The 24,451-nt window shown below is 43.4% G+C and overlaps 3 protein-coding genes across 13 annotated transcripts in view; 1 reads left to right on the top strand and 2 right to left on the bottom strand.

Annotated features, from left to right (window-relative positions):
- plcd3a (phospholipase C, delta 3a) overlaps positions 1-5,367 on the bottom strand; it is a 41,882-nt gene extending 36,515 nt beyond the window's left edge. Inside the window, exon 1 of the mRNA XM_072442933.1 lies at positions 5,098-5,367. Coding sequence (XP_072299034.1) covers positions 5,098-5,188 — 91 coding nt within the window. The 5' untranslated portion in view covers positions 5,189-5,367. The remainder of the gene's footprint in view (positions 1-5,097) is intronic.
- A 3,238-nt stretch (positions 5,368-8,605) lies between these two features.
- hexim1 (HEXIM P-TEFb complex subunit 1) lies at positions 8,606-10,125 on the top strand. The gene has a single exon (XM_072442940.1). It carries the CDS (start codon positions 8,947-8,949, stop codon positions 10,057-10,059), a length of 1,113 nt encoding a protein of 370 aa, XP_072299041.1. The 5' UTR covers positions 8,606-8,946; the 3' UTR covers positions 10,060-10,125.
- A 5,468-nt stretch (positions 10,126-15,593) lies between these two features.
- The window catches only part of arhgap23a (Rho GTPase activating protein 23a), a 130,984-nt gene continuing 122,126 nt past the window's right edge, over positions 15,594-24,451 (bottom strand). For all 11 annotated transcript variants that reach the window (XM_072442924.1, XM_072442920.1, XM_072442916.1 and 8 more), the window contains 2 exons: positions 19,567-19,598; positions 15,594-18,640 (listed from right to left, as the gene is read on the bottom strand). In XM_072442924.1, the coding sequence (XP_072299025.1) occupies positions 17,255-18,640; positions 19,567-19,598 (1,418 nt within the window). In that variant the 3' untranslated portion in view covers positions 15,594-17,254. The remainder of the gene's footprint in view (positions 18,641-19,566; positions 19,599-24,451) is intronic.

Below are 24,451 nucleotides of genomic sequence, written 5' to 3'. Positions count from 1 at the left end.
GCTAAAAACCTACTGCTCTACTATCTACTTTCTTACCTCGCTATCTATCCAAGCTGTCCGCACTATCTTTCCGCAAAGTTGTGCTCTGCATCAGGCTGCATTTACCGTATGGAGGATTCGTTACATAAAGTGGCGAGCTGCTGTGCTAAGTGAAGGTTAGCAGATGATGTGGGAGGCCCTTTCTGAGCGCGGCACACGATCAGGCGCTTCACACGCTCGGGGCAGCCGCCTGGGAACGGTCCAAACCCCTGAAACTTAGTGCCGAGCGGCAGAATTAATACACCGACGGCCGCGAATCCGCCTCTGTCCAAACCGGGGACGGGTCATGTGGCGTAGAGGTGATTTTAAGTGTCGCGCGGGGCATGTTCGCAGGCGCTGAAAAGCTCTAACCTTTCTGCTGAGGGGTCGAACGCCTGCCCGTCGCCATGGAGATGTTATCGCTGTGCCTGGAATGTTGCACAGAATGGCATTAAACATATCCTTCTCCAAATGTATTCAACCACAGGGGCATTAACTCAAAAATGAATTTAAAAATATGCAATCTCACTGTGAGCGGGGTCAGCGCTTCGCAGATCTGACTTGTAATTTGGCTTGTCTCTGGGGTGATAAATAAGTCAAATGCTGCATTTGGAATCGAGATGTCACAGAATGGAATTTTAGTGTTACGATTATTGTGAAAACGATATTAAGATTATTGACATGTAACAAAACAAGAGAAATCCTTTATTTTCTCTAGAATACTTCGTCTTCTTCTTTGGTGTTTTATGGTTTTTCTGCCAAATTCAATTATCTATTTCATTGTTGCTTGATGACATCATCAAAGAGTGACTGTAATAAAGCGGTCACTGTCACTAGTAGTTTCCATAAGGAGATGATGCATTTGGAATCGAGATGCGGTAATGCAACACTCAATAAAGTCTGGCGGTAATGCAACACTCGGATGCCAACCGCCATAAAACAACAACAACAACAACAACAACAGAACACCAAATAAAATGCCAAAGTATAAAACAATAACAACAGGAACAACAGTCTAAGGAATAAAGTCTGGCGGTAATGCAACACTCAGATGCCAACCGCCATAAAACAACAACAACAACAACAACAACAACAGAAGAAGAAGAGCTAGTCTCCGGTCTGGAGAGACGGGAGATGGCGGAGGAGAGTGGATCGGGGATGGAAGACGTTCTTGACGGCGTGGAGGAGCAGCCTTTTCTGGCTGCACGTGCCCGGAAACGTAAAAAGTCCCTTAGCTCGTCCGAGGGTTCTGGGAATGAGCAGCAGGATGAGGCTGAAGCTATTGATATCCGGAGTGAGAGCAGAGACTGTAAGGTGATCATAAAGCTTGTACAGGATAGTGCATCCTTTAAGGAGTGGAATTCAGTGGCATTGTCAAAGAGCCTGACTGTAGCTGTGGGAGTGATCAAGAGTGCGAGTGTCGCTGCTGGTCGTGTGCAAGGATGCGGCTCAGCAACGGAACGCCACATTACTCTGAGGGCTTCAGCGTTAACTGAGCGAAACCTTAAACCAATTAGAGTCAGTTTCCCAATGTCACATGACGGGAACATTCTGCACGAGCGATAGTGAGACTACGCTGAGGTTTTTCGACACGAGTGTGAGGATTTAAAGGTTTGCAAAAGGGCCGCCGGACGTTTATGACGACGCGTGGTTTGTCGACACGTTCATGTTCGGCATCAGCTGAAGTCCATTCTACTACAAGTTACGACTTACACAGCTCCACAGCTCCACAGTGTCACGCAAGCCAAGGTCAATGTCCTCCAGAACAAGAGGGAAGCACTTTGGAGCATTCAGCATTTAGCTTTTGAAATGTGCCAAATTGCAACGACTGAAGATGTATCGTTTGTTTAGCAAAAACCTATTTTGAATACATTTTTTTCTGTATTTTAATACGAATGCACAGTCGATAGCACGCTGTTGATATTCATACAGATTTGGTCAGTTTCAAGTCAACTTTCAGGCAGCTAAACTGTGTTACTGTTGTATTATGATGATTAACTGTGTCTTTTCTATGGAGGTGTTAGTACTTCGCCTGGAATGTTCCACAGCATGGCATTAGGCAAGGCAAGTTTATTTGAAGAGCACAATTCGTACACAATTCAAAGGGCTTCACATAACAGGAAAGAAAATGCATTAAAACCTAAATTTCTATTCATTACATTTTCAAACTTTTTCAAACTTCTTCAAGCTTTTTCAAACTTTTTCAAGCTTTTTCAAATGTTGGCCATTTTTGTCTAATTCATGTCACTTTGTCTTTTTATGGGTCACAAACTTCACGTGGAAAAAGACGTAAGCAACATGTTAGAGTGTACGCATGCTTTATAAATGAGACCCCAGTACAAAAGTGGCAAAGTGCACCTTTGATTACAGCCAATGTGTGCCAAAAAAAATTAGTTGTAACTGAGGTTGTACACTGCGAGAATAATGTGATCCTCCGTGTCATTTATCAAGCTGATTCGATAGTTTTTAACCCTTTCTTATGGTGATTTAATGCTTTCGATTTATTGTTTTGTTCACTGAAAGAATTCTTGGTCGACTAAAGACTTGCCCTACCAATCGATATTCGCCTAAAGAAGTAGCGTCACACAACTTTCCAGCGTCTTTATGTTCTTACCATCTTACCCAGACCACAAAAGTACTCAGAAACAGTGTATTTACATGTAAATACCTTCACTCTTCTACTACTGTCCATATCCTTTTTAAAATTTGTTGAATAAAGCATACTTTCAGCACTATCGACTGATTAATTGACTAAATGACTAAATATCAACCGTATTATTTTTTACTATTATTGTTGTCCGTGTGGTACAATGTAAACTTTTATAAAAAGTCCATTGGATTTTGACTGAGACATTAGGTAAACAGGTAAAATGCCATGAAAAAATTAGACCCCAAATACTGCAAAAAAAAAAAAAGGATGAGAAGCGGGAACCCTAAATTCTGGACCCCAAAACCACCGGGGCGGGCCTAAAACAGAGCCGTGGGCCACCTGTTCCCGGCCCCCCGAAGCAAATGCAACTTATGCTTAAACAATGTACTATTATTTTAGTTTTATAGTCTGTCCATATATTCTTTATGTGTTTTACCGTGAACATATAGCGCCAATAGTAAGACGGTGTTTATGTGATACTGTAGTTGACGATGCAGCAATGTTTAATATAATCGTCATATTTCAAAGTATCCGGTACTTTGCACTGACCTACATTCACTGCGGACAGACCTAACGCAGAATTGACCCCGCCTCCTTTACTGCCCATAAAGCGGCTAAGTCTCCACACCAGATTTATTGCCCCGCCATCACCACCATCACCACCATCACGTCACCAACGCCACCGCTACGACACAGACTTAAGATAACCCCAGACGTCCAGTGATTTTAACAGGTGCTTCGGGCTAACGCTAAGGCCACTATGACGGGGTCTATTTCGGGAGAAGGAGTAGGTCGAGATGAGCGCGTTTTCAAGAGTCTGAATCACAGCGGGGCGAGAAAAAAACAAAAAGCTCTCCATAAAAACAGGAGCACTCGAGCTGCACCCACGTTCACGCCGCTGTTTGATTTGTGCCGCTGGCCCGTCATTGGCAACAACAACAAAACTGTCCATTTTTTTTCTCCACACTCTTAAAAAAACTTTAAATTCAAACACAGGTGGTTTTAGTCTGAATGGCCTCAGTGCAATTTAATTTATCTGCATTGCAACCATAACAAAGGCTATGGTTTAGAATAACTGGTTTAGTGACATGAATAAAACATAGTAAAATATTTGAGTGTGTGTGTGTGTGTGTGTGAGTGTGAGTGTGTGTGTGTGTGAGTGTGTGTGAGTGTGTGAGTGTGAGTGTGTGTGTGTGTGTGTGTGTGTGTGTGTGTGTGTGTGTGAGTGTGTGTGGGCGGGTATTTATCACACTGCAGGGATAATCTTTGTGGCCACAATGGGGACCTGGCTCATGGGGGGACAAAAGTCAGGTCTCCAAATGCCTATTGTAAATTCTTCTATATTAGATCAACAACATGGTTCTAAGTTGGGTTAAATGGGTTAAAATGGGTCATGGTTAGGGTTTAGCTCATGGTTAGGGTTCAGGTCATGGTTAGGGTTTAGGTCAGGGTTAGGGTTTAGGGTTATGGCTAGGTTTAGGGTTAAGGTTAAGGTCAAGGTTAGGATCAGTCTCCAGAAAATAAGTTGACGTAATGCCCCCAAAAAGCATGGAAACCCAACATGTGTATGAGTGAAACTATGCATGTGACTGTGGTCTGTGGGTTGTGTGAGTGTGTAGTGTGCGGTCAAGCGGTTGTGGGGGTGGAAATGGTTGGGTGGAAGGACTTGTGGGATTGTTTTAATGGACAGTAAAGAACTATATGAAAAGTGTTTTTTCAAATAAAGATTGTTTGATTGATTGATTGATTGATTGATTGATTGATTGATTGATTGATTGATTGATTGATTGATTGATTACATGCAATTCTTGTCTGCAAGCATCAGATTTGTTCACAGGTGAAATCGAGTAATCAAGGTTTTTAAATCAAACAAAGAATCCCAAGAGTGTATGAATATAATGGGTTGAGTCAGAAAAGACCTGTGAGGTAAATGAATATGAATGATTCCAGAGAAACTCACTGAGCCTTTTATCCCAGGAGGGAAAAGCCAAATAAATAAGAAAAGTGATCTACATAATGCAATATCCCAGTTATAACTCCACATGTAGTTGTAGTAACAAAAAGGCAACAAATGTTATGAAACAAATCTGAATTTGAGTTGACGCAATCATAGGCACATGCAAAGACAAGCTGTAGGTTATGAGACAACAATATTAAAAGTTATTAGAGCTCATTTCCAAGGAATACACAATACACCATGTTCTATAACCCTCTTTAGAAAAGTGTTTCACTGTCACTGAGGTCAAATCATGAAAGAAAACATAATAAAGCACTACAATATTAAAGGTTATTAGCTCATATCCATGTCCTATAACCATCTTTAAAAAGTGTTTCACTGTCACTGAGGTTAAATCATGAAAGAAAACATAATAAAACACTACAATATTTGAAAAGTTGATGGAGCAAGTCACGGTGCGTTAATTGCTTACCCAGTTTCTTCATGGGGTCCACCGGTTTGGCCCCCGCTTTGCTCCTCTGGTCCCTGGCCCCGCTGGCCTGGGATTTACCGCTGCCCAACATGACCCTGTCACCCCGCCACAAAAACACCCTAAAAAAATACTTCAACTTCTCTGCCAACGTCCTGCGGGAAATCACCGGTGCCCCGCGGGCTGCGCTCCGGTCACCGCGCGGACGGACGGACGCATGCGTGAGTCCAGTGCGGGAGTCGAGGCACGGTCCGGCGCGAGGCTCTCCGGGCGCGCGTGTCCCACAAGTCCCTCCTCCCACTCCTCATAACTGCGCGTAACTCGAGTCCCCGCGCGTGCGCCGTCTACGCACGCGGCCCCCCCACGTGGCCCCTCACGCAGCAGCGACACAGACGAAAACACTGCACGCATTTAATGGGCTCGACAAACTTTGAAACGGAATTTAATTTGGACAAAAACAGTTTTAAAAAGTTGCGTTGTCCGAGATTTGAGGAATGTGTCCGATCCAAAAATAAAGAAATACAAAAAGAACTCCAGATTTATACCAATACGCTGACATATTTCACAATAAAAGTCAATTAGAGCCTACTTGCGTAAAAAGAAGTTGTAAAAATAAAATCCGAAGAGGTTCAAACGGTAAACTATTGCGCCGAACTTGTTAAATCCACAAATACATTTCCAAATCGACTCAACCAGTGTCAGGAAATAGACACGCACTAAACACACCTCATGACACAAAAACACAGGCAGGAAAAGATTTAAATTCCAGTCATTAATGCGTTGGCGCCCTCTGGTGTCCGAATCAGGGAACTGCAAACACACACCCCCATAACAAACTATTATTGTTCTGATTAATACCATGTTGTTGCACGAGTGCTGTTTTAAAATGGTTGACATCGACGCGATTACGCACGAAGAGTGTTTAAACAATGTGTGAGAATGTGCAGAGGGACTGGGCTTAATTCAGTTGCAATGGTGAGCACTGCAGTGTAGGTCGACTAATAATAATAATGTTTAATCTGGGCTATACCATGTCAACAAAAGAGAGAAATTGTGCAAACATCCAGTCAATGGCAGAGCTTTTGGTGGGAAACGTGGCTATTGCAATCACACATAACCTACAATGTATTTATTTATCTGCTGTTGTTGTTGTTGTTGTTGTTGTAGGCTATTTGTGTTGCTGTTTGCATGGAATGACTGAATGCATGAAGCGGACCACTTGCTAGGAGGATCCATAATTCATCTTTCATCCACACTCAATGCAGTAACAACCGTGGCAGGCGGGGAGAGATTAAGTCATGCCTGCTAATCCTCACAAGCTGCGGGCTGCACCGCTCCTTCACGTCCAGAGAGAGTGTGTGTGGAACCTGGGTGTGATTTCACAATATCCCCGTGGTCACTTCTCCCCCCAAAAGCCAGAACTCCCAGTTGAGCCTGCTTGATGTGTGCAAGGGCTGAAACTCTGTCTGTTTCTATTAGTGGCAACAGTGACAAGGTGTTGTTTGGGGAGGTATTGGATAGCCTCATGTTTGAACGCAGAGATGCAGAGGAGTCCACGCCTAAAGAGGTCCCATGTCAGATAAAAGCATAATAATATTGATGACTGGGGTAATGTGATTTAATGTGCCCTGCAAACTGATATGTCCAACATCCATGCATGTAAACTACGTCCGGATAAGGGAAAAGATTACCACACGTTCTAACAAGTGTGAATACTATATATAACTCATGCATTTATTTATTATTATTATTGTGTATGCCTAATACAATACATGTTTACATTTCTTATTACTGGGCCCTGTAGGCTTCCCGACACATACGTGATACCAAAACCATGGGAAAATGTTTAATTTGTACAGCTTTAACAAAAGATAAATTGTTGTGAAGCGCAGTGTTAAAACGCGAGCTCCGTTGGTTCTATTACATGGCGAGGGTGCCGTCTATTACCTGGAACATCCTGATACGTTGGATATCGGATTACCACGATATTTTGAGCTGTTTTAAACTGCTTCGACTACACGATTTACGTGCTTTCGTTGCTACGCGTGTATTTACACGTTGTAAAATAAATGTAACAAAGGACTTATTCTAAAAGCGGAGTCCTTAATAAAAAGGTTGTGGTCCAGGAAATACACCGACACCAATGCAAACAGACTGGCCTAGTTAGCACCGAGTGAAAGTTACTCTTTTAGTTTTATCTTTTGTTTACTTGATATGTTATGTTGACGAAGCATAGAATTCATGTCTTGACGATCACATTTTTAAACATACCCAATAATAAGCCTTTCGCAGGATAAGACTGGAAGAAAAATCGAGGTGAAAGCTAGTTAGCATTAGCAACACGTCTGCTACCTACCACAAAGCAGTCTACAGATTGATATCAATGGCCATTGTTTATGTCGACTAGACCACGTATGCGCTCATTAACTTTAATGTGTGTTTATTGTTTGTAACATTGTATAAAATTTCACAGTTTTTATTTGCATTTAACTTTACGAGCGTAACGACGAGGCGCTCGCTTGCTAACGTTAGCTAGCTCGGTTATCCGCAACAGCGAATACACGAAACACAGTGCGGAAAAAAAAGCACTGTAAGAACAAAATGGGGTCGTTCGGAAAGGTCCCAAACAGATCTACACCAGTCCGTCCAGTGGAAACAGGATTATTGACCGAGTGTAAGATCGCCCGACCCTCCCTTGGACAGTGACCCGCTTGAAGACGCACTCCCTTCGGCGACTCGGCTCTAAATGCCGTTTGTTTACGGTGGTCCCGGACTTCGCCCGTCTTTGCATCTGAGTGTATCACTCCGCGACGCACAGGATCAGCGAAAACATGAATTATATACCGCCTTTCATGCGCAGCTGTTACGCATATTACGTTATAACACAATGGACAATGCGGTCAATCACAAAACGTGCAAAATATTAGTTTTTTATGACATAAACGCCACAAACGGACTAGTTTCCGTGTTTGGTCATAATCATTCTGCATAAAACATAGGGGAGAGGCACGGTAAAGCTCTTAATTAGTTGTTAAAAACGTTTGAAGATGGCATATAAATACACACAATCTTGCAATTCGGTCTTATATTGATACCCCACAACTCAATAACACCCAAAATTGTTTCACGTTTGAGCAAATTTATGCTTATACATTTTAATCGCACCCCCGTGATTGTAATGGCGCCGTCCACGAAATGCGCCGGACTGCCTTCTCGGTTTAGATTACGTACGTGTGATTGACAGCTAAATCCTCCAATGAAAAAATACTACAAGCTTAGCAACAGAAAAGTGGCGTTCCCGACCAATCAGCGAAGAGGAGGCTGGACCCGATCTCTAAAATGCGATTGGCTCAAAAGCCCGTCCATAATCGTAGACTTGTGGTACTTGTAGTTTTAAACGCGACGTATCCGTTTGCGCCCGCCGATAGAAAGACACTACATCCCACAATGCAGCGGTCAAAGCAGGCCGTAACACGCGCGAGGGCAGAGGCGGAGCTGGTATATAAAGGGCAGCTGCCTCTTCTTCGGCAGCACTTTGGACACAGATGAGACGGTGTAACGCGGTCTCCGAGTGAACGAAATCCTTTATAGCACCGAAATAGTTAATGATAGTTAGCGACAGTTGCTTTGACAAACCCTTTGTGGAGTAACAAGTGTTTACTTATTCGGAAGTTTACTTTTAACCCGAGAAAGTTTGTTTTCATACAATTATTTTAACAACATTTTTGACCAAGTTTATTTTTGGTTCTAATTAAGTTTTTTTTGGGCAAGTTAAAGAAAAAAACGCTCACTTTTTTTTTTTTTCCCATGAGCGTAACGATGATGTAAAGCGCCGCGCGGACGATCGCCGGGATGTCAGAGGTATCGGAACCGAGTCATCACCTGAAGTCTCCGGGCAGCCCCTCAGGTGGGAGCACCAGCGGAGACCCTGTTGTGGAGCATCCCCCGAGCTGCAAGAGCGCCGCCAGCCCCGAGAGCGACCACAGGGGGCGCCAGAGAGACAACAAGCAGCAGCAGCAGCAGCAGCAGCAGCGCCAGGACATCAACACAGACAAGTTATGGCAGTCCAAACAGAGGGGCGTGTGCGCGGGCGAGCTCTCCCCAAAGTGCCACAAGAAGCCCGACGACCACCATCACCACAACAACAACAACAACAACAGCAGCAGGTCCGAGCATGGCAACGGCGACGGGGACCACCAGATGGACTCGGACACCGGGCTGCTGGAGACGCGCGCGGGCGGCAAGAGGAAGCACCGGCGCCGCGCGTCCCGCAAGAAGCGCCACTGGAAGCCGTACTTTAAACTCTCGTGGGAGGAGAAGAAGGCCCTGGACGAGCGCGAGACCGCCAGGGCGTCCCGGGTCAGGGAGGAGATGTTCGCCAAGGGGCTCCCGGTGGCGCCCTACAACACCACGCAGTTCCTGATGGACGAGCACGACCGCGAGGAGCCCGACCTGAACACGGGGGGCGGCGGCGGCGGCGGCGGCGGCGGCGCGCGCAGGCTGTCCGGTGTCGGCGTGGGGCTGGAGGACACCGGCAGCGAGGAGGACTTTGTGGAGAGCGCGCATCACCACAGCAACAACGGCAACAACAACAACAGCCGCAGCACAAACAACAACAACAACAACGACGAGGAGGACGACGACGACGAGGAGGAGGAGGGCAGCGACGGCATCGGGCGGCCGGGCAACGCGGGCGGGGAGTTTCTCCAGAGAGACTTTTCGGAGACCTACGAGATGTATCACGTGGAGAGTCTGCAGAACATGACCAAGCAGGAGCTGGTGAAGGAGTACCTGGAGCTGGAGAAGTGCATGTCCCGCCTGGAGGAGGAGAACAACCGGCTGAGGAGGGCCATGGAGCCCCCGGAGAGCAGCCTGGCCCGCCTCCGGGAGCTGGAGAAGGAGCTGGAGAGACTCAAGGCCCAGAACAGCGAGCTTCTCCTGCAGAACCAGCCCGCGGCCAACTGACGGCCCGCGGGCGACGGAGCGCACGCGACGCACACAGACGACGGACCCTCTGCTGCTTTTTAACGGGGCTGTTATGTGTTTTTTTTAATGTTTTTTTTTTTTACTTTGAAACCCTCTCAAATTGGACACTTGTCTGGACGTGTTGGATTGAGGAATTCACAGCAGATTATTTAAAAACGTGCAGATTCGCGTACGTGTTTACCACTAGATGGAGTTGTGAGCCGCAGTGTCGCAATGTCGTATAGCACTCCAAAATTAAGTTAAATTATGGTTTTATGTCTGTTTTACTTCAAATTTAAGTGCTACATTTTATGAATCGGGTTTAAATTTTCATTGGTTTTGACTGGGATATTGTCAGTGACAGCCATTTTATAACTCCAGTCAGCGTTTTGATAAAAGGTGCCACAGACAGACGTTTACCGAGAGTAATTTTTAAAGTAAAAAAAAATGACATAAAGCTCTTTTAAAATCAACACTTTCTCTGTAATCCGATTGTGGGAGAACTCGTGCGTTACAATGCAATATTATCAGATATTCTTTTCTATTTGGACTGCAAATGTGTCCCGTTAAAAATCCAGAAGCTATGTACATTTTTCAAAGATCTAATCCTTTTTTTTATAAAGACAATGTATCCGACAACGCAAAGCTATTGCATTTGTTTCTGTGTCCAAGCAACACACGTGACATCCCTGCCCTTCAAAGTAAATGCATTTGCTAAACTGTTTTACAAAATTAACTCCACAGATGGCATTTTACAGTTGTGTGTTCAACAAAAGTTCAAAATAAAGATAAATTCTGTTGTGTTTGTGTGAGACGTGTGTTTGAATCGACAGGAAACGGGAGGGTCGACCCGGTCTGCTCTGTGGAGAGGCGTAACACGGATGAGTGACTGGGACGAGCTGCCGACGCAGGCTTTATAACCTCTTTGGGCTGGTTTTTGCACGGGCTTTTCATACAAATCTATACTTTTATCACAGTGAGGCTCTTATCTAACGCATTATTATTTTAGCAGTTTCAGAAATACAGATTAACAAACTTTACTACTCAGTTTATTAATTATTCTCCAACCCAAGCTTTGCACAAAATCTAGAGATGGGTCACTGCTTTTTTTCCTACAGTATAAGTGTTAAACTACAACAAATACAGGTCATTATATAGTATTTTATTAATTATAAATCACAAGGTTTTACTGCAATACTGAGAAGCCCCGCCTCTTCATATTGTGGTATTTGTATGCAGTAAGTGGTGTTTTTATTGCTGAAAAGTGGCTACGTGACATTTTTACACCCGACTCGTGTGACCCAGAGTGACCCAAAATACGACTTTATGGTGAAGGAAAACCACACTATCGTGGTTTAACTGACATAATATGTCTCTTAGAGGCAAATGAGCTCATAAACGACATCTGGACTTGTGATTGTGCGTGATTGACCACTCGACATCGCTTAGTTTGATACAGTACTACGTGACAGTACTACATGAGGAAGTATTGGGTCATTTTAATGTAGATTGCAAAATACAGTACAATCCGTTGCTTTACTGCATACTACAGGTCACAGTGTTGTTCTGATTCAAGATTTACGTGTAATTTAGCAGCTACTTTTCACCCCAAAATCATGTCACTCATTTTATTTGTATCTTTGGCACATATTTCCTTTTTTGCATCAATGTTTTTGCGTGCATTGCCCTTTAAATGTCATTATATACTAACAGTTTTAGGCCAAACTCGTCACCCAAGTAATTACAAAATATTACAATCAAATACGGTGATTTTTACCTGTATTTAATGTGTTCTAATTTATGTTCTTCCTCAATTCCTTCTAAGCAATCTGTGTCCAAACAGGTCCGTGCAGCTACAACACCCACGTTCCACCTCAAGAGGGCCCCACTGAGCCTCGTTTTCAAGCGTAAAGTGTGTGTGCGGCCTCCAAACAAACACGGATACCAGAGATCTTAAACATACTTCTGTTTATTTACATCATATAACATTACCTTAAAGCACACAGCCACGAGGGAAACGGTCAGAGGTGGACATCCTTTAGGTCCGGCATCTTATTATTAGTCCAATGCAAGTCAAAACTGTACACAATGAGGCGTGTTACATATTAAAAGTATGTACAAAAAGTTGAAAATCGAGCACTTCTTGGGAGAACGCAGTCACTTCCGGAGGTGTTTTGTTGACAGTCGTTTTTCTTTTTTTTAAAGTTGTCGAGAACAGGGCTGAGAACGATGTACCATATATTGTTATAGGCAAGAAGAGGCGACCCGGTGCTAATAGGAAAAGCAGCAGAGGACCGCGGCCCTCAGCAGCAGCATAGACACGTCCTTGGCTAAATGTGTGCTTTTTACAGCCTCTGATATACACTTAGAATGTACAACGTCTTTGGACTATGCGCTGCTAACGACAGGAACGGAGAGAAACGACAATAAGACTTTGAGAACGGCTCTTTCTTGGCGTGACATAAAAAGCGGGTCGACGATAGGAAACTACTGTGACAAAATGGCGGTGGGCGGAGCTGCGCAGCGAAAGTATCGGTATCGCGACTTCGATGTCCTCCTTTTGACAGAAATGTACCGTGAAAAAAATCGGTAGTTAAAAAGGCAGATTTGTATAGTTTTTCTGCTCATTCCGTGTAAATTAGCCTCAGTTTCGCCTTTGCGGTTCATTAAGACGTGAGCGTGTTTGTTGCGTTAAACTGAAAGTATGAAGGTTATTTTGAGTTTTTATTTCACTTTATTTATTTTTGACATTGTATCTAGTAAAAATATTCATTGTATATAAATCCAATAAAAAAAAAAAATTAAATAAAAAAAAATACAATTTAATTTTTTTTTTATTATGTCAAGAAAAATTTCATTCAATGTCAAAAAAATTCAATGTCAAAAAATAAAATAAAAACACAAAATAACCTTCATAGAAAGTGTCCAACAGTACGTGCTAATACCACGATAACGTCGATATAGCGGTACGTAACGGATTTCCGCAATGATTTCCACTCGTGCGCCGCTCCAGTCGCGCATTCTATTGGAAGTGAATGTGTCTTTTCCGTCAACAAACGCCGGATAAACACATTTGGGAGGACATCAGAGACCGAGATCTCGCGTTACAGCCCCGAGAACCGACAAACGAGTCAAAAGATGACGTGAAAATACCGGTTACAATGTCGTCGCCCAATTCTACCTTTTGAAATCTGGTTTATTTATCCTCGCACCCCGTTTAGGAAACACAGAAGCGCCTCTGTGAGAACTGACCATGGCACTGCAGCACCAAAACACATTCAGAAATCAGGCACTTAGAGAAAAACCTTGAGGTAAGACATAACTTTGACAGAATTACCGAAGAGAAGTCGCGCGAGGAAAAAAGTGAATCTACTCCTCCCCGACTTTCTCACTCATCGAGCGTTTTTTGCGACGATCGTTTGGTTTCGGCAAACAAAGCGACGGACAGATATAAAACCGTAGAGAGTCTGTGGTATCGTTTCGCCGTTTTTGTATTCCTCGCAGCTAACGTACCGTCTACTCCCAAGTTGGCGGGGATTTATCGAGACCCTCACGGGAAAGCCTCTAATCGCGAAACCTCCAGGTGATGAATGTGCCGACGGCGACGAGTCCTCAGAGGAAGAGGAGCAGAAAACATGTTGTTGGCGACAGACGGGAGCAGAAATAGACCTCTGTATGCGCGGGAGTGGCCTAGAACTCGGCCTAGAACTCGGCCCAGATCTCGGCCCAGAACGTACAATACTGTGCAAAGTTATGCTTCGGGAGAGCTTTTGTCTGCAAAAAAACAGGTCTAAAAGTGTCTGTGGAGTGACGTTTTCTCTTTGTGTGGCAATGTTTTTAAAAGCCGATATTAAAATGAGCAAAATATGACTCCATCCTGACTTAGTTTTGAATTGATAGTATCTGTGGAAGATGGCGACAGACATGATTTTTCTAGATATTTGTCTTTGGAATTGAACTTTGAAATTTTGTAATAAGGACTAAAGGCGTTTTAATTCAAAGAAGGAACAATTTATTACCGCATTTTCCGGACTATAAGTCGCACCTTTTTTCATAGTTTGGGCCGGGGTGCGACTTATAATTATATTTATACTTATATACTTATACTCTGGAGCGACTTATATGTGATATTATTTGTTATTTTCACACTTGCAACCACATTTCATACTCCAGTGCAACTAATATATGTTTTTTTCTGCTCTATTATGTATTTTTTGGCTGGTGCGACTTATACTCAGGTGCGACTTATAGTCCAGTAAAATGCGGTATACGTAAGGATTAAAAAATGTCGAGGAGTCGTGCGTTACACAGTTTGAACGCACCGACGCGGCGTTAAAACTGTAACGCACGACTCCTCGACATTTCTTAATGTCTTAACAGCAGCTCATTTGTTTAACCGTTGCTATGGTGATGTCTGCAGCAAAGCGATACAGAACGTGAGTAACTGTTGCCAGAACTACAACACGCTCAGGTCAGCGTTAAAACTCACACTGACCATGGTGTATTTGACTTTATTTACCATTTTACTGCGCGATGGTTTCGTTGCCAGATGGAAACGGAAGAGTTAGGCCATTTTTTTTAACTTAAATCGTCACCACGGCGACACAGAAGTTCACCGAGCGCTTCCACGTGTGTTGAACAGTATTGTACATTTATCCAAAGCGTGGTGCGTAGAGATGGGCGATACATCCAGCATTCAGAGAACGCCGTGGATGTCTTTTTGAAGAAATGCAAAGTATAAATAATATAAAAAGAGTTCTGTTCAAACGTTCAAATACGGTAGTGACGCTTCCCATTGGTCTGAGAGTTAAATAACACGTTTCAAGACACATTTACATATTCATTTTTGTGGATATCGCCCACCTCTAACTGAACGATCGTTAACGTCGGCGGAGGTTAAGTTAACGAGGAGGTTAAGCTGCCTTAGTGGACTCTCCGTTTGCCTGTTAGACTCTGAGTAGACTCTGATTAGACTCTGATTAGACTCTGATTAGACTCTGATTAGACTCTGATTAGAATCTGATTAGACTCTGATTAGACTCTGATTAGACTCTGATTAGACTCTGATTAGAATCTGATTAGACTCTGAGTAGACTCTGATTAGAATCTGATTAGACTCTGATTAGACTCTGATTAGACTCTGATTAGAATCTGATTAGACTCTAATTAGACTCTGATTAGACTCTGATTAGACTCTGATTAGAATCTGATTAGAATCTGATTAGACTCTGATTAGACTCTGATTAGACTCCGATTAGACTCCGATTAGACTCCGATTAGAATCTGATTAGACTCTGATTAGACTCTGATTAGACTCTAATTAGACTCTGATTAGACTCTAATTAGAATCTGATTAGACTCTGATTAGACTCTAATTAGACTCTGATTAGACTCTAATTAGACTCTGATTAGACTCTAATTAGACTCTAATTAGACTCTGCTACACGTGAAGACTTCTCACCAAACCGTGCGCCACAAAACCAGTTGCACAGTTAAAAAACCAAAGGCCATCTAGAGGAATAAGGTTTGCTGTGTTTTGTTTCCTTGATCAGGTTTACACTGAGAGGTGACATCACAATAGTTTACTTTAATACAAAATATATAATATTTATATAGATTGAATATAAAATCAAAAATAATAATAATATATTAAAGGAAACATTTCAAGTAACAGCTTGAAAGAAATGACTCTGTACGCACGCTTGTAAACCATAAAAACAAACTTAAAAAATAAAAAAGTAGAAGTAAAAACAAATTACATATCATTTCTATTTACACGGTTAACTTAACAAGGCTTTGTACAAATGTTACAAAATGCGACACACATATAATATAGACACAAACACACATGGTTATCGGGACAGTCGTATCGGAGTAACAGTTACGGGAAGACCAACGGGAAAAGCCCAGTTGAAATGCATTAAAGCCGTTTAAAGTTTCCTCGCTCGTCGTAGTCTTTTTTTCCTCTCGTTCTTTTTTGGCTCTTTCCGTCTTTGAACCGCATCGTAGAGAAGCACCGTCGACCCGAGCGGCCGCACAAAAGAGGCTCGCGCTCGCCTCTTTGTCTGGCCACTCGGGAAGAATAAACCGTGAAAAAGAACACGCGCCGGTCCGCCAAGTTCACAAACGAATTCTTGGCGATTACAATTTTTTTTTACAAAGTCTGTATTAAAAAAGGAAAAATTAAAAAAAAGCGCACACATTGGGAAATAAAGCTTTGGCAACACTAAAGCGCCCCGTGCCACGCTGGACGAGGCCGCGGGAAACAAAAGAACGGCCGCGAAAATGAGCGACTGACGCGGGAAGACTCTGCTGGTGTTATGCCAAGTTCTGCGCCCCCTGGTGAAAGCGTTTAGTTTGGCCTTTATGGGAACGGACAAGACAAAGACGACACCAGATGAAGCGCGTCGGACAAATTATAGTCCATCCATTTGGTACGACGCAAGTTTGGATCATGTTAGACTCAATAACTGGTTTTGGCGAAAGGAAGTGAAGCTGTGTTTGCCATGTTTTAATTTGAAATGTTTGTTCATCTCTGGTTTGGTCTTTTCATTGGTAATTAAACATTTTCAACAACGATTTAGTGATATTAGGGCTGCAACTGATCATTATTTCAGTAGTTAACTCGCATTTCTAGTTCTGTGAATGGAGATTTTTAACCAAATTTAGTTTGAAACATGCTCACTTAAGTCTCGTAGATAAAGAATATTTAAAGTGTATGATTGATAAAACTTTGAAATTGTTGATTTGAAGGATTTCTTTCACCATTTTGAGGTAAAATTCTGCCGTCTTTGTGTTAAATCCTCTTTTGGCTTAGGCTCTAAAGTCTATACAGTCTAGATAACGATCATTAAAATAGTCAAGGATTATTTAGTCACAATTATTCAGATGAATCGTTGCAGCCTTGATAGATGTCATACTTGTATAACACTTTTCTGACTAAATGAGACTTTTATTTTGGACTTTGGAGGCCTAGGCTTTTTTTCTGGTCTGTTTTTGTTTGTTCTGTTTTTTTTTTATGTATTCATCTAATTTAGATTTTTTTTTTTTTTTAAATAAATATATAATAATAATTGTCCCACATGTTTGAATAGTAACTCGTCATTAACAGTGGTACATTCTCAGACGTTTGGTCAGGAGGGCAGACGTTGGCGTAACCGCAGCAGCACTGAGCCACAGGCGGCCGGAGCGACTCTCACAGATACTGGTGAAACCTGGAGGGGGGCGTTTGCCGCGGCCCTCGCCCCGCCCCCTCTGCGTCCTGAGTCAGCCGCTGCGCTTTGACCTGGTTGGCGCTGATCGGAGACACGTCGCAGTCGGTCGCCGTCAGCGGAGGTCTTCTGTCCAAGTTTTCCGTCGGCGACGCCACCACCGTGTGCCTCCGCCACGCCCTCCGCTTCCGGCGCGTCTCGGGGGACAGCGGCTTCCTCATCCCCACGCTGCGCAGGTCGTCGGCGGAGCCCATCAGGCGAGCGCGCACGTGTTCGGCCAAAGAGCGGCCCCCGTTTGGCGCCTTCCGGGTGAAGGAGGTGGCTTCGGCGAGCGCAACGGCTGCTTTTGGTCTTGCTAGTCGTAAACTTTCCTGGCTACTCACTGAAGACGGGTTGTGCCGGGACGTGTCTCGCCTCGCTCTTCCCTCCGAGCTGTCACTGTACGCGCCGCTCGCCAACTCCACCAGATCGATGGACTTGGCCTTCACTTTCTCCCCTTTCAACTTCTTACGAGCCAAAGTGTCACATTGTATGAGTTTGTGGGAGTTGAACGACGGCCGCGAGTGCAGTCTGTGCGCCGTGGACGACGAGGAAAACGACGAGGACGACGGGGTGGTGGACCGCGCCCCTCCGTCGCTCCTCTCCCCCGGGTCGGGCGTGGCCGGGGCGGGTAAATTGGCGGTTGCCACGGCGGGCTGTTTGCACTGCGTGTACGGGGAGCTGCCGCGCGGCGCTTCGGGCGTCTGCGGACCGGCCCGCTCGCCTTGCTTCGCCTTCTCCGGCCGCTCCTGAGTGAGCGACCGCGACGCGAACCCGCTCTCGTTGTCCGTCTCGCTGACCAGTTCGCTGTGCTCGTCGTCCGCGTCCTCGCCCCGCCCCTCCGAGCCTAAGCTCCGCCCCAGAGTGGACAGAGTGGAGTAGCCCGACACGATAGAGCGCGCGTCGTCCACGGCCCTCCAGCGAGTCTCCTTAACTTGCGTCTCTACCTCCTCGTGACTTTCTCCTCCTTCCACTTCCTCCTTAACAAGCCCCGACTCCTTTTCTTCGGATGTAACGACCGCTTCCTCCTCCTCTTCCGCCGTCTCCTCCGCCTCCTCGACGGCGTCATCCTCGTCCTCGTCGACTTCTTCTTCGGCGCGAGGAGCTGCGTCCGCGGTCGGCGACTCTCCGTCCTGCTCCGTCTCCGTCTCCTCCTCGCCCTCCTCCGTCCCCGCTCGGCCCGCTCGGCCCAGCTCGTGTTCGGAGTCGTCGTCGGTGCTGCTGCCCATGCGCCGGCCGTTGTGGCGCTTGCGACGCTTGCGGCCCGTGACGGCGGACATGATGGACAGGGTCAGGCTGGTGGTCAGGTCCTTCTTTGACCCCCACGACCCCTGGAAAGGAGGAAAAACAGGAGGAGTCAAGACAAACTCAGACGGGACTTCTCACTCTGATTTAACGGTCTTTAACTTTGCATTTTGATGTATTTCCTTTTTAAGTGCATCTGTTTTTTTATTATTGTAAGTGATCAAACTTGAGAGCCCAGAAAGGCGCCTGAGAAAGGTATAAATGTGTTATAGTCATTATCATCAAGTCATTACATATTCACTCTAGATTAGGTCTGAAAGGTTAACTGCAATCAAATGGAAATGGTCGCTTTGCAGTCTTTTTATGAAATGTTCTCTTCATTATTCTCAAACTAAAATGTGTCCAAGGAATCTCATGTATGAAGCCGTCCAAACCGGGACTTACAAATGTAAATCAAACACAAGTGATTCATGGATTTCTGCAGCCGCTTGTGTAATTAATGAATGAATAAATACAGACGCCAAATCTAACTGCAATTGTTCGTATGTCAGTTAGAAACAGAGAAAAACTCAAATCATTCTCCCCCTTTTACAATTTATAAGATGGATGGAAAGAATACTTTAAACACTTGGGTTAAAAAGTATTTTGTCACGTATTCCGATATGGTCCAATCAGAGCACTGTGTTCTGAATACTTAGAATAAAGAGGATTAAAACAGCTTTATGTTAGTTTCAAAGTCTCCCCCCCTCTCCTCCCGTGGTGCGTTTTATGCAAACCCGGAAGAAAACATCTTTTGAAATTGAAATTATGTTTATATTTATATTCCGTCCGCCTGTGCAATATATTTCATTTAAAAATCCGTAAATCAAGTAATAAAATAACTGCGGCCCAACGTGCTAAAGTTTGGAGCCTAAACTGCACGATCAAATACCGTTTTAGGAATTGTCTATATTTAATTTGGACGGGGACAACAATCTACGCAGCGCGACAAAAGCAGCGAGCGAGTGTTTACCTTTGATTTTGCCGAGTCACTGTTGGTTGAGTCTAAAGGGAAAAGGTAAAAAAAAAAAAGGTTAGAGGAGTTTCGCAGACATTGGACGCGACAGGCCTGTAGGGGGCAGTGGTGGCAGAGGACACAGAGGTATAGACTTCGCTCATCAGTTTTTGGAGGACAAATACAGCTCCATTTACTGCAGAAAATCACACGCACAATGTCAACTTTTCGAGCAATTTGTGCATTTTATCGAGGTTTACGGAACACGTCTCGAGTGCAATGCCGTTCCGTTGGTGTCTATTCATCGTTTTGCGTTAAAAATGGCGGCGTTATTCCGCGTTTCTCTGTGTCCTTCGACCACGACTGACCCCACGTGATGAAAACCCCCCAAAAAACTGTCAAGGTTTGGGTTTGTGTATTATGAAAAGCACGACAAATCACCAAAAAACACTGATATCAACACAGATCAGTGAGAAAGCACGACAGGAGACACGAAGACGTTTTGGAAAAGAAGTTGTGAAAGTGTTTGAAAAGAGACACACAAACACACACACACACACACAGAAACACACACACACACACACACACACACACAAACACAAACACACACACACAGAAACACACACACACACACACACAGAAACACACACACACACACACACATACACACACACACACACACACACACACACACACACACACACAGAAACACACACACACACACACACATACACACACACAAACACACACAAACACACACACACACACACACAGAAACACACACACACACACACACACACACACATCAACGCAGTGCAGAGCAAAATAAAGCTTTGTGATGCATCGTGCTGCATTAAACTGTCTGTACGGAGTGAAGAGTTTAGACGTGCCAAAAGCTGTTTCTGATGAACAAACTAAACTGAACTAAACTAAACCAAACAGATTTGATGGAATAAGAAGTGATGACATTTCAGTGAATTAATTATCATTTTTCCGCACTACTCGTCGCACCTTTTTACATAGTTTTGGCCGGGGGGGCGGCTTATACTCTGGAGTGATATTATTCATTATTTTCACACTGACAACCACAAGAGGGCGCTCTAGGCTCTAAGCGACGCAGAAGAAGAATCTGCACTTCCTCTACCTCTGGAGTTTGTGGAGTTGTTTAGAAGTGACACAGAGGAAGAATAATTCAGTGGATTTAGTGATTTGGGGTAAAACTGATGCTTTGGTAAACTTGTTAGCATGTTCTTTATGCTATAGTTATCTGAATAACTGTTAATATGTTACATTAACATACCAGACACTTACCACAGTTCTGTCTGTGCCTCATGTAGCTGAAGGTGTTAGCGTTAACATACGTACACCTATTCACCATGTTCTCTAATCTGTTATTATTTTAAATTGTATTTCAAGATGAAATGTCGGTTCTTGGTCTTGGATTTTATCAAATAAATTTAATAAATTAAAGTTTCCCTTATACTCCAGTGCGACTTATATATGTTTTTTCTTCTCTGCTGTGCATTTTTTTGGCTGGTGCGACATATAATAAAATACGGTAATAATAATTTGCTGGAAAAAAAACAGGTTTTCTGCTGTTATTGACCCAAAATGTGACTAAATATTTGCCAGAAGCTTTTGATAGTACAATTTGATGTTCTCCAAGGCACAGTAGGAATAATAGTTGGGATAGTTGATTAATTGCTCGTTGCCGCCCAGTGGGATTAATAAGTGTGAAATCTCAGGTCCAAATGTTCCACTGGCACAAACAGCAGAGACAGGGATTTGTTTTGAGGCTCGTGATGAATTCACAGAAGCAGTTTCACACTAAATAACATCAACTTTGAGCATTTTTAAATTTGTAAACACAGATTTTAATATAGTTATAGTCTAAAACTGAAGACCAGACTATTTTGTGCAGTTTTAAAGTGCAAAACATCATGTCATTGTAACGAATAGAGCAACAAAATACACAGGCCAGGATATAAAAAGTTCACAAACGAGACGTGGCACAACCCGACACTTGAACATACAATAAACACAACGTGGCTTTCATCTTCCTCTTCTGTGCCACATCTTGAGGACTTCTTCCCATTCAGAGTCAATATTTAGTTTGAAATGGTTAATCCGTGGGTTAAGCCGTTTTAATTTCACTTTTTATTTTGTTTACCCAACTTCTGCTAATCCGTGGGTTTCAGAATGATGAGAAATTGGGTCCGTTGCCATAGCGATTAACAATTCAATTCAAAAGAAAATATCACAGCTTTTGAATAAGAAAGAGAAAGAACGAATAAGAAATAAGAAAGAATAAGAAAGATGTCGCATAGGAACAGGAACAGGAAGCTGAAACCACTGAACACCGACACTACTGTGACTGTGTTTACTGAAGGAAAAGCAGTGGAAAGTATATTTGTATTAGGCCTTGTCAGTGTCTCATATACTATGGTGGGTCGTGTCTGAATGACAACTGTCGCTGTAGGAAATATTCCCCTCAAAGGTCATCTGTATGCATGACATTTTAATTAAAGAAACCACTTCCTGTTATTGCTCCATAATCAGTGGAGCTTCTGTTTGGCTGCCGTCTCTCGATGGGCTATTTATAGTTTAGGGCTGTGATGTCGCTATTGAAAAGATTTGTCTTCTTCCTGCTCCTTTTTGCTCATTCATCTAAAAAGTCTTTATGAATTAGAAGTTAAATAGAGATAAATACATGTTTGCACCTTTTGCATCTCATCTAATCCGTTCTGCTTGTCGTCAGACTTGGCGTTTGTGACTAAATCCCAAAGAAAACCATGCGGCTGCCCATCAGAAACAGCCCCGCGTCGATCCTACTGTGAGTGTTTGTGGAACGAGAAAGACACGCCCCCCTCGACACGCCCCTAAACACGCCCCCTCGACGCCAGCCGAGCGTCTCTCAGTGACAGACGCACGGTACGGCACCGGGACCTCGTCTGACACCGAGAGGGTCACACCGCCACCAAAACGGACTTCCTGATTCGCCTGCGTTGCCGAGGTTACAGGGAACATCAAATCACATTTTCAGACTGCGACTTGCTGCTTAGCGACATCAGAACAAGGTTAAATGCAGGGATTCATTCAAATGTAGGCGATATTATAGGTTATAATAGGGCCTTATAATGACTCAGCCACAAATATAATAAAACTTTGGCTTCTGGGTTTGAATTCAAAAAGTAACTGTGCTATACCCGAGCGTAACATACAAAGATCATTTTGAAATCATGTAATAATGTAATAATGTAAATGAATAAGGATGCACAATGTTGGAAAAGATCGCGATGTGTAATAATCTATATTATTTAAACATTTTAACACGCTATTTCAGTTATGTTAAAACAAATGTATTTACGCCTTAATGTATAAGTCAAACGACAAACAAACACTGTTCAGAGATTAAAAAACGAAGGTTATATCAAGGAGTGAAGGGAAATCATGAAGTAAATATGCTTAATTTCCGTCAGATGGAGGACCTCTGCGTTACTGCGATATACAAGTAAGCCCATTTTATTTTCATCTTATAGTAAATTTAAATAATTTTTCTTTATTTAATTCCCTTTTGATTTAATATATGTTGTTTTATTACTGTTCATGTTGTTTTATGTTGCACCGAATCAACAAAGCAAGTTCCTATGTTTGTGAATTTTGTTCATTGGCAATGAAAAAAACATTCTGATTCTGATATATGCAGTATTTAGTTGCGATATTGCCAGTACTGCGATATCCACACAACCGCACAGCCCTTTAAACTCAGTATCAGGACTGTATCTTTGCGAGGGACAGAAAGATGTTCCCAGAAACTCAGCCGTGCAGGCGAAAACACAAACAAAACCCGCCACATTTACAAAGACAAGCTCCTCACACTCGTCCAGACACTTTTACGACACGATGCTTCGAGTGTGTGGGGGCCACGCACACAAACACAAACACAAACAGACACAGACAAGGCCAGGGGAGGGGTCCCCGTCCTACCGCTGCGGCTGCTCCACCGGCTCAGCTGCAGAGAGGGAACGCAAGAGAAAAAACGCACAGAAAACGTGAAGATGAGCGACGTCCAGGAGGGAAAGAGAAGTCAGCAGAGAGAAGAGAAGAGAAGAGTGCACAGGTGAAGGCCAGGGCTTGACATAAACCTTTGCTTTACCAACGAGGGTTTTAACTGGCTGTAATGAGTCAAAGAGATATCGTATTTTCCAGAGTATAAATAACACCTTTTTCCATAGTTTGGCCGGGGTGCGACTTATACTCCAGAGCGACTTATATGTGATATTATTAACACATTATTGTATCATTTTGTTTTAGTTATTTTCACACTGTGCAACTGCATTTCACGTGTTGATTATTTTCACACTGACAACCACAAGAGGGCGCTCTAGGCTCTAAGCGACGCAGAAGAAGAATCAGCACTTCTTCTTTATCCGAAGTTTGTGGAGTTGTTTAGAAGTGACACAGAGAAGAATAATTCAGGTCTTGGATTTTATCAAATAAACGTCCCCCAAAAATGCGACTTATATGTGTTGTTTTCTTCTCTATTATACATTTTTTGGCTGGTGCGACTTATACTCCAGAGCGACTTATAGTCCAGAAAATACGGTATACACTTCTGGGTTTGAAGATGCGCGATATGTAGAGGGAAAGAAGGTTATCACAACAAAATGCACGGCACAAACTCAACTAACGCTCAAAGTCTGGACTGACATAGTAATTGATGACAGAAAAATTTATAAAAGAACATTCGGAAACTTAACGTTGGATCAAGTGGAGCATTTCTGGACGATATCTCTGGACGATATGTGTCGTAACTTAATTGTCTTTCCCTGCGTGTCGTGTTCAGAGTGAGAATATTAAGAAAATAAAGATGCAAGATGGAAAAAAAGGCAATAAATCCAAA

Source organism: Eucyclogobius newberryi, unplaced genomic scaffold (genome assembly GCF_026437365.1).
Source record: "Eucyclogobius newberryi isolate DKJ021-1_F unplaced genomic scaffold, fEucNew1.0.hap1 SCAF_13, whole genome shotgun sequence".
In the NCBI taxonomy this organism is placed as follows: Eukaryota; Metazoa; Chordata; class Actinopteri; order Gobiiformes; family Gobiidae; genus Eucyclogobius; species Eucyclogobius newberryi.
This window is presented reverse-complemented; position numbering and strand designations above follow the sequence as displayed.

What these genes read in the sequence shown, in the direction of transcription:
- hexim1 (XM_072442940.1), top strand. Translation starts at nt 8,947, where the DNA reads ATGTCAGAGGTATCGGAACCGAGTCATCACCTGAAGTCTCCGGGCAGC.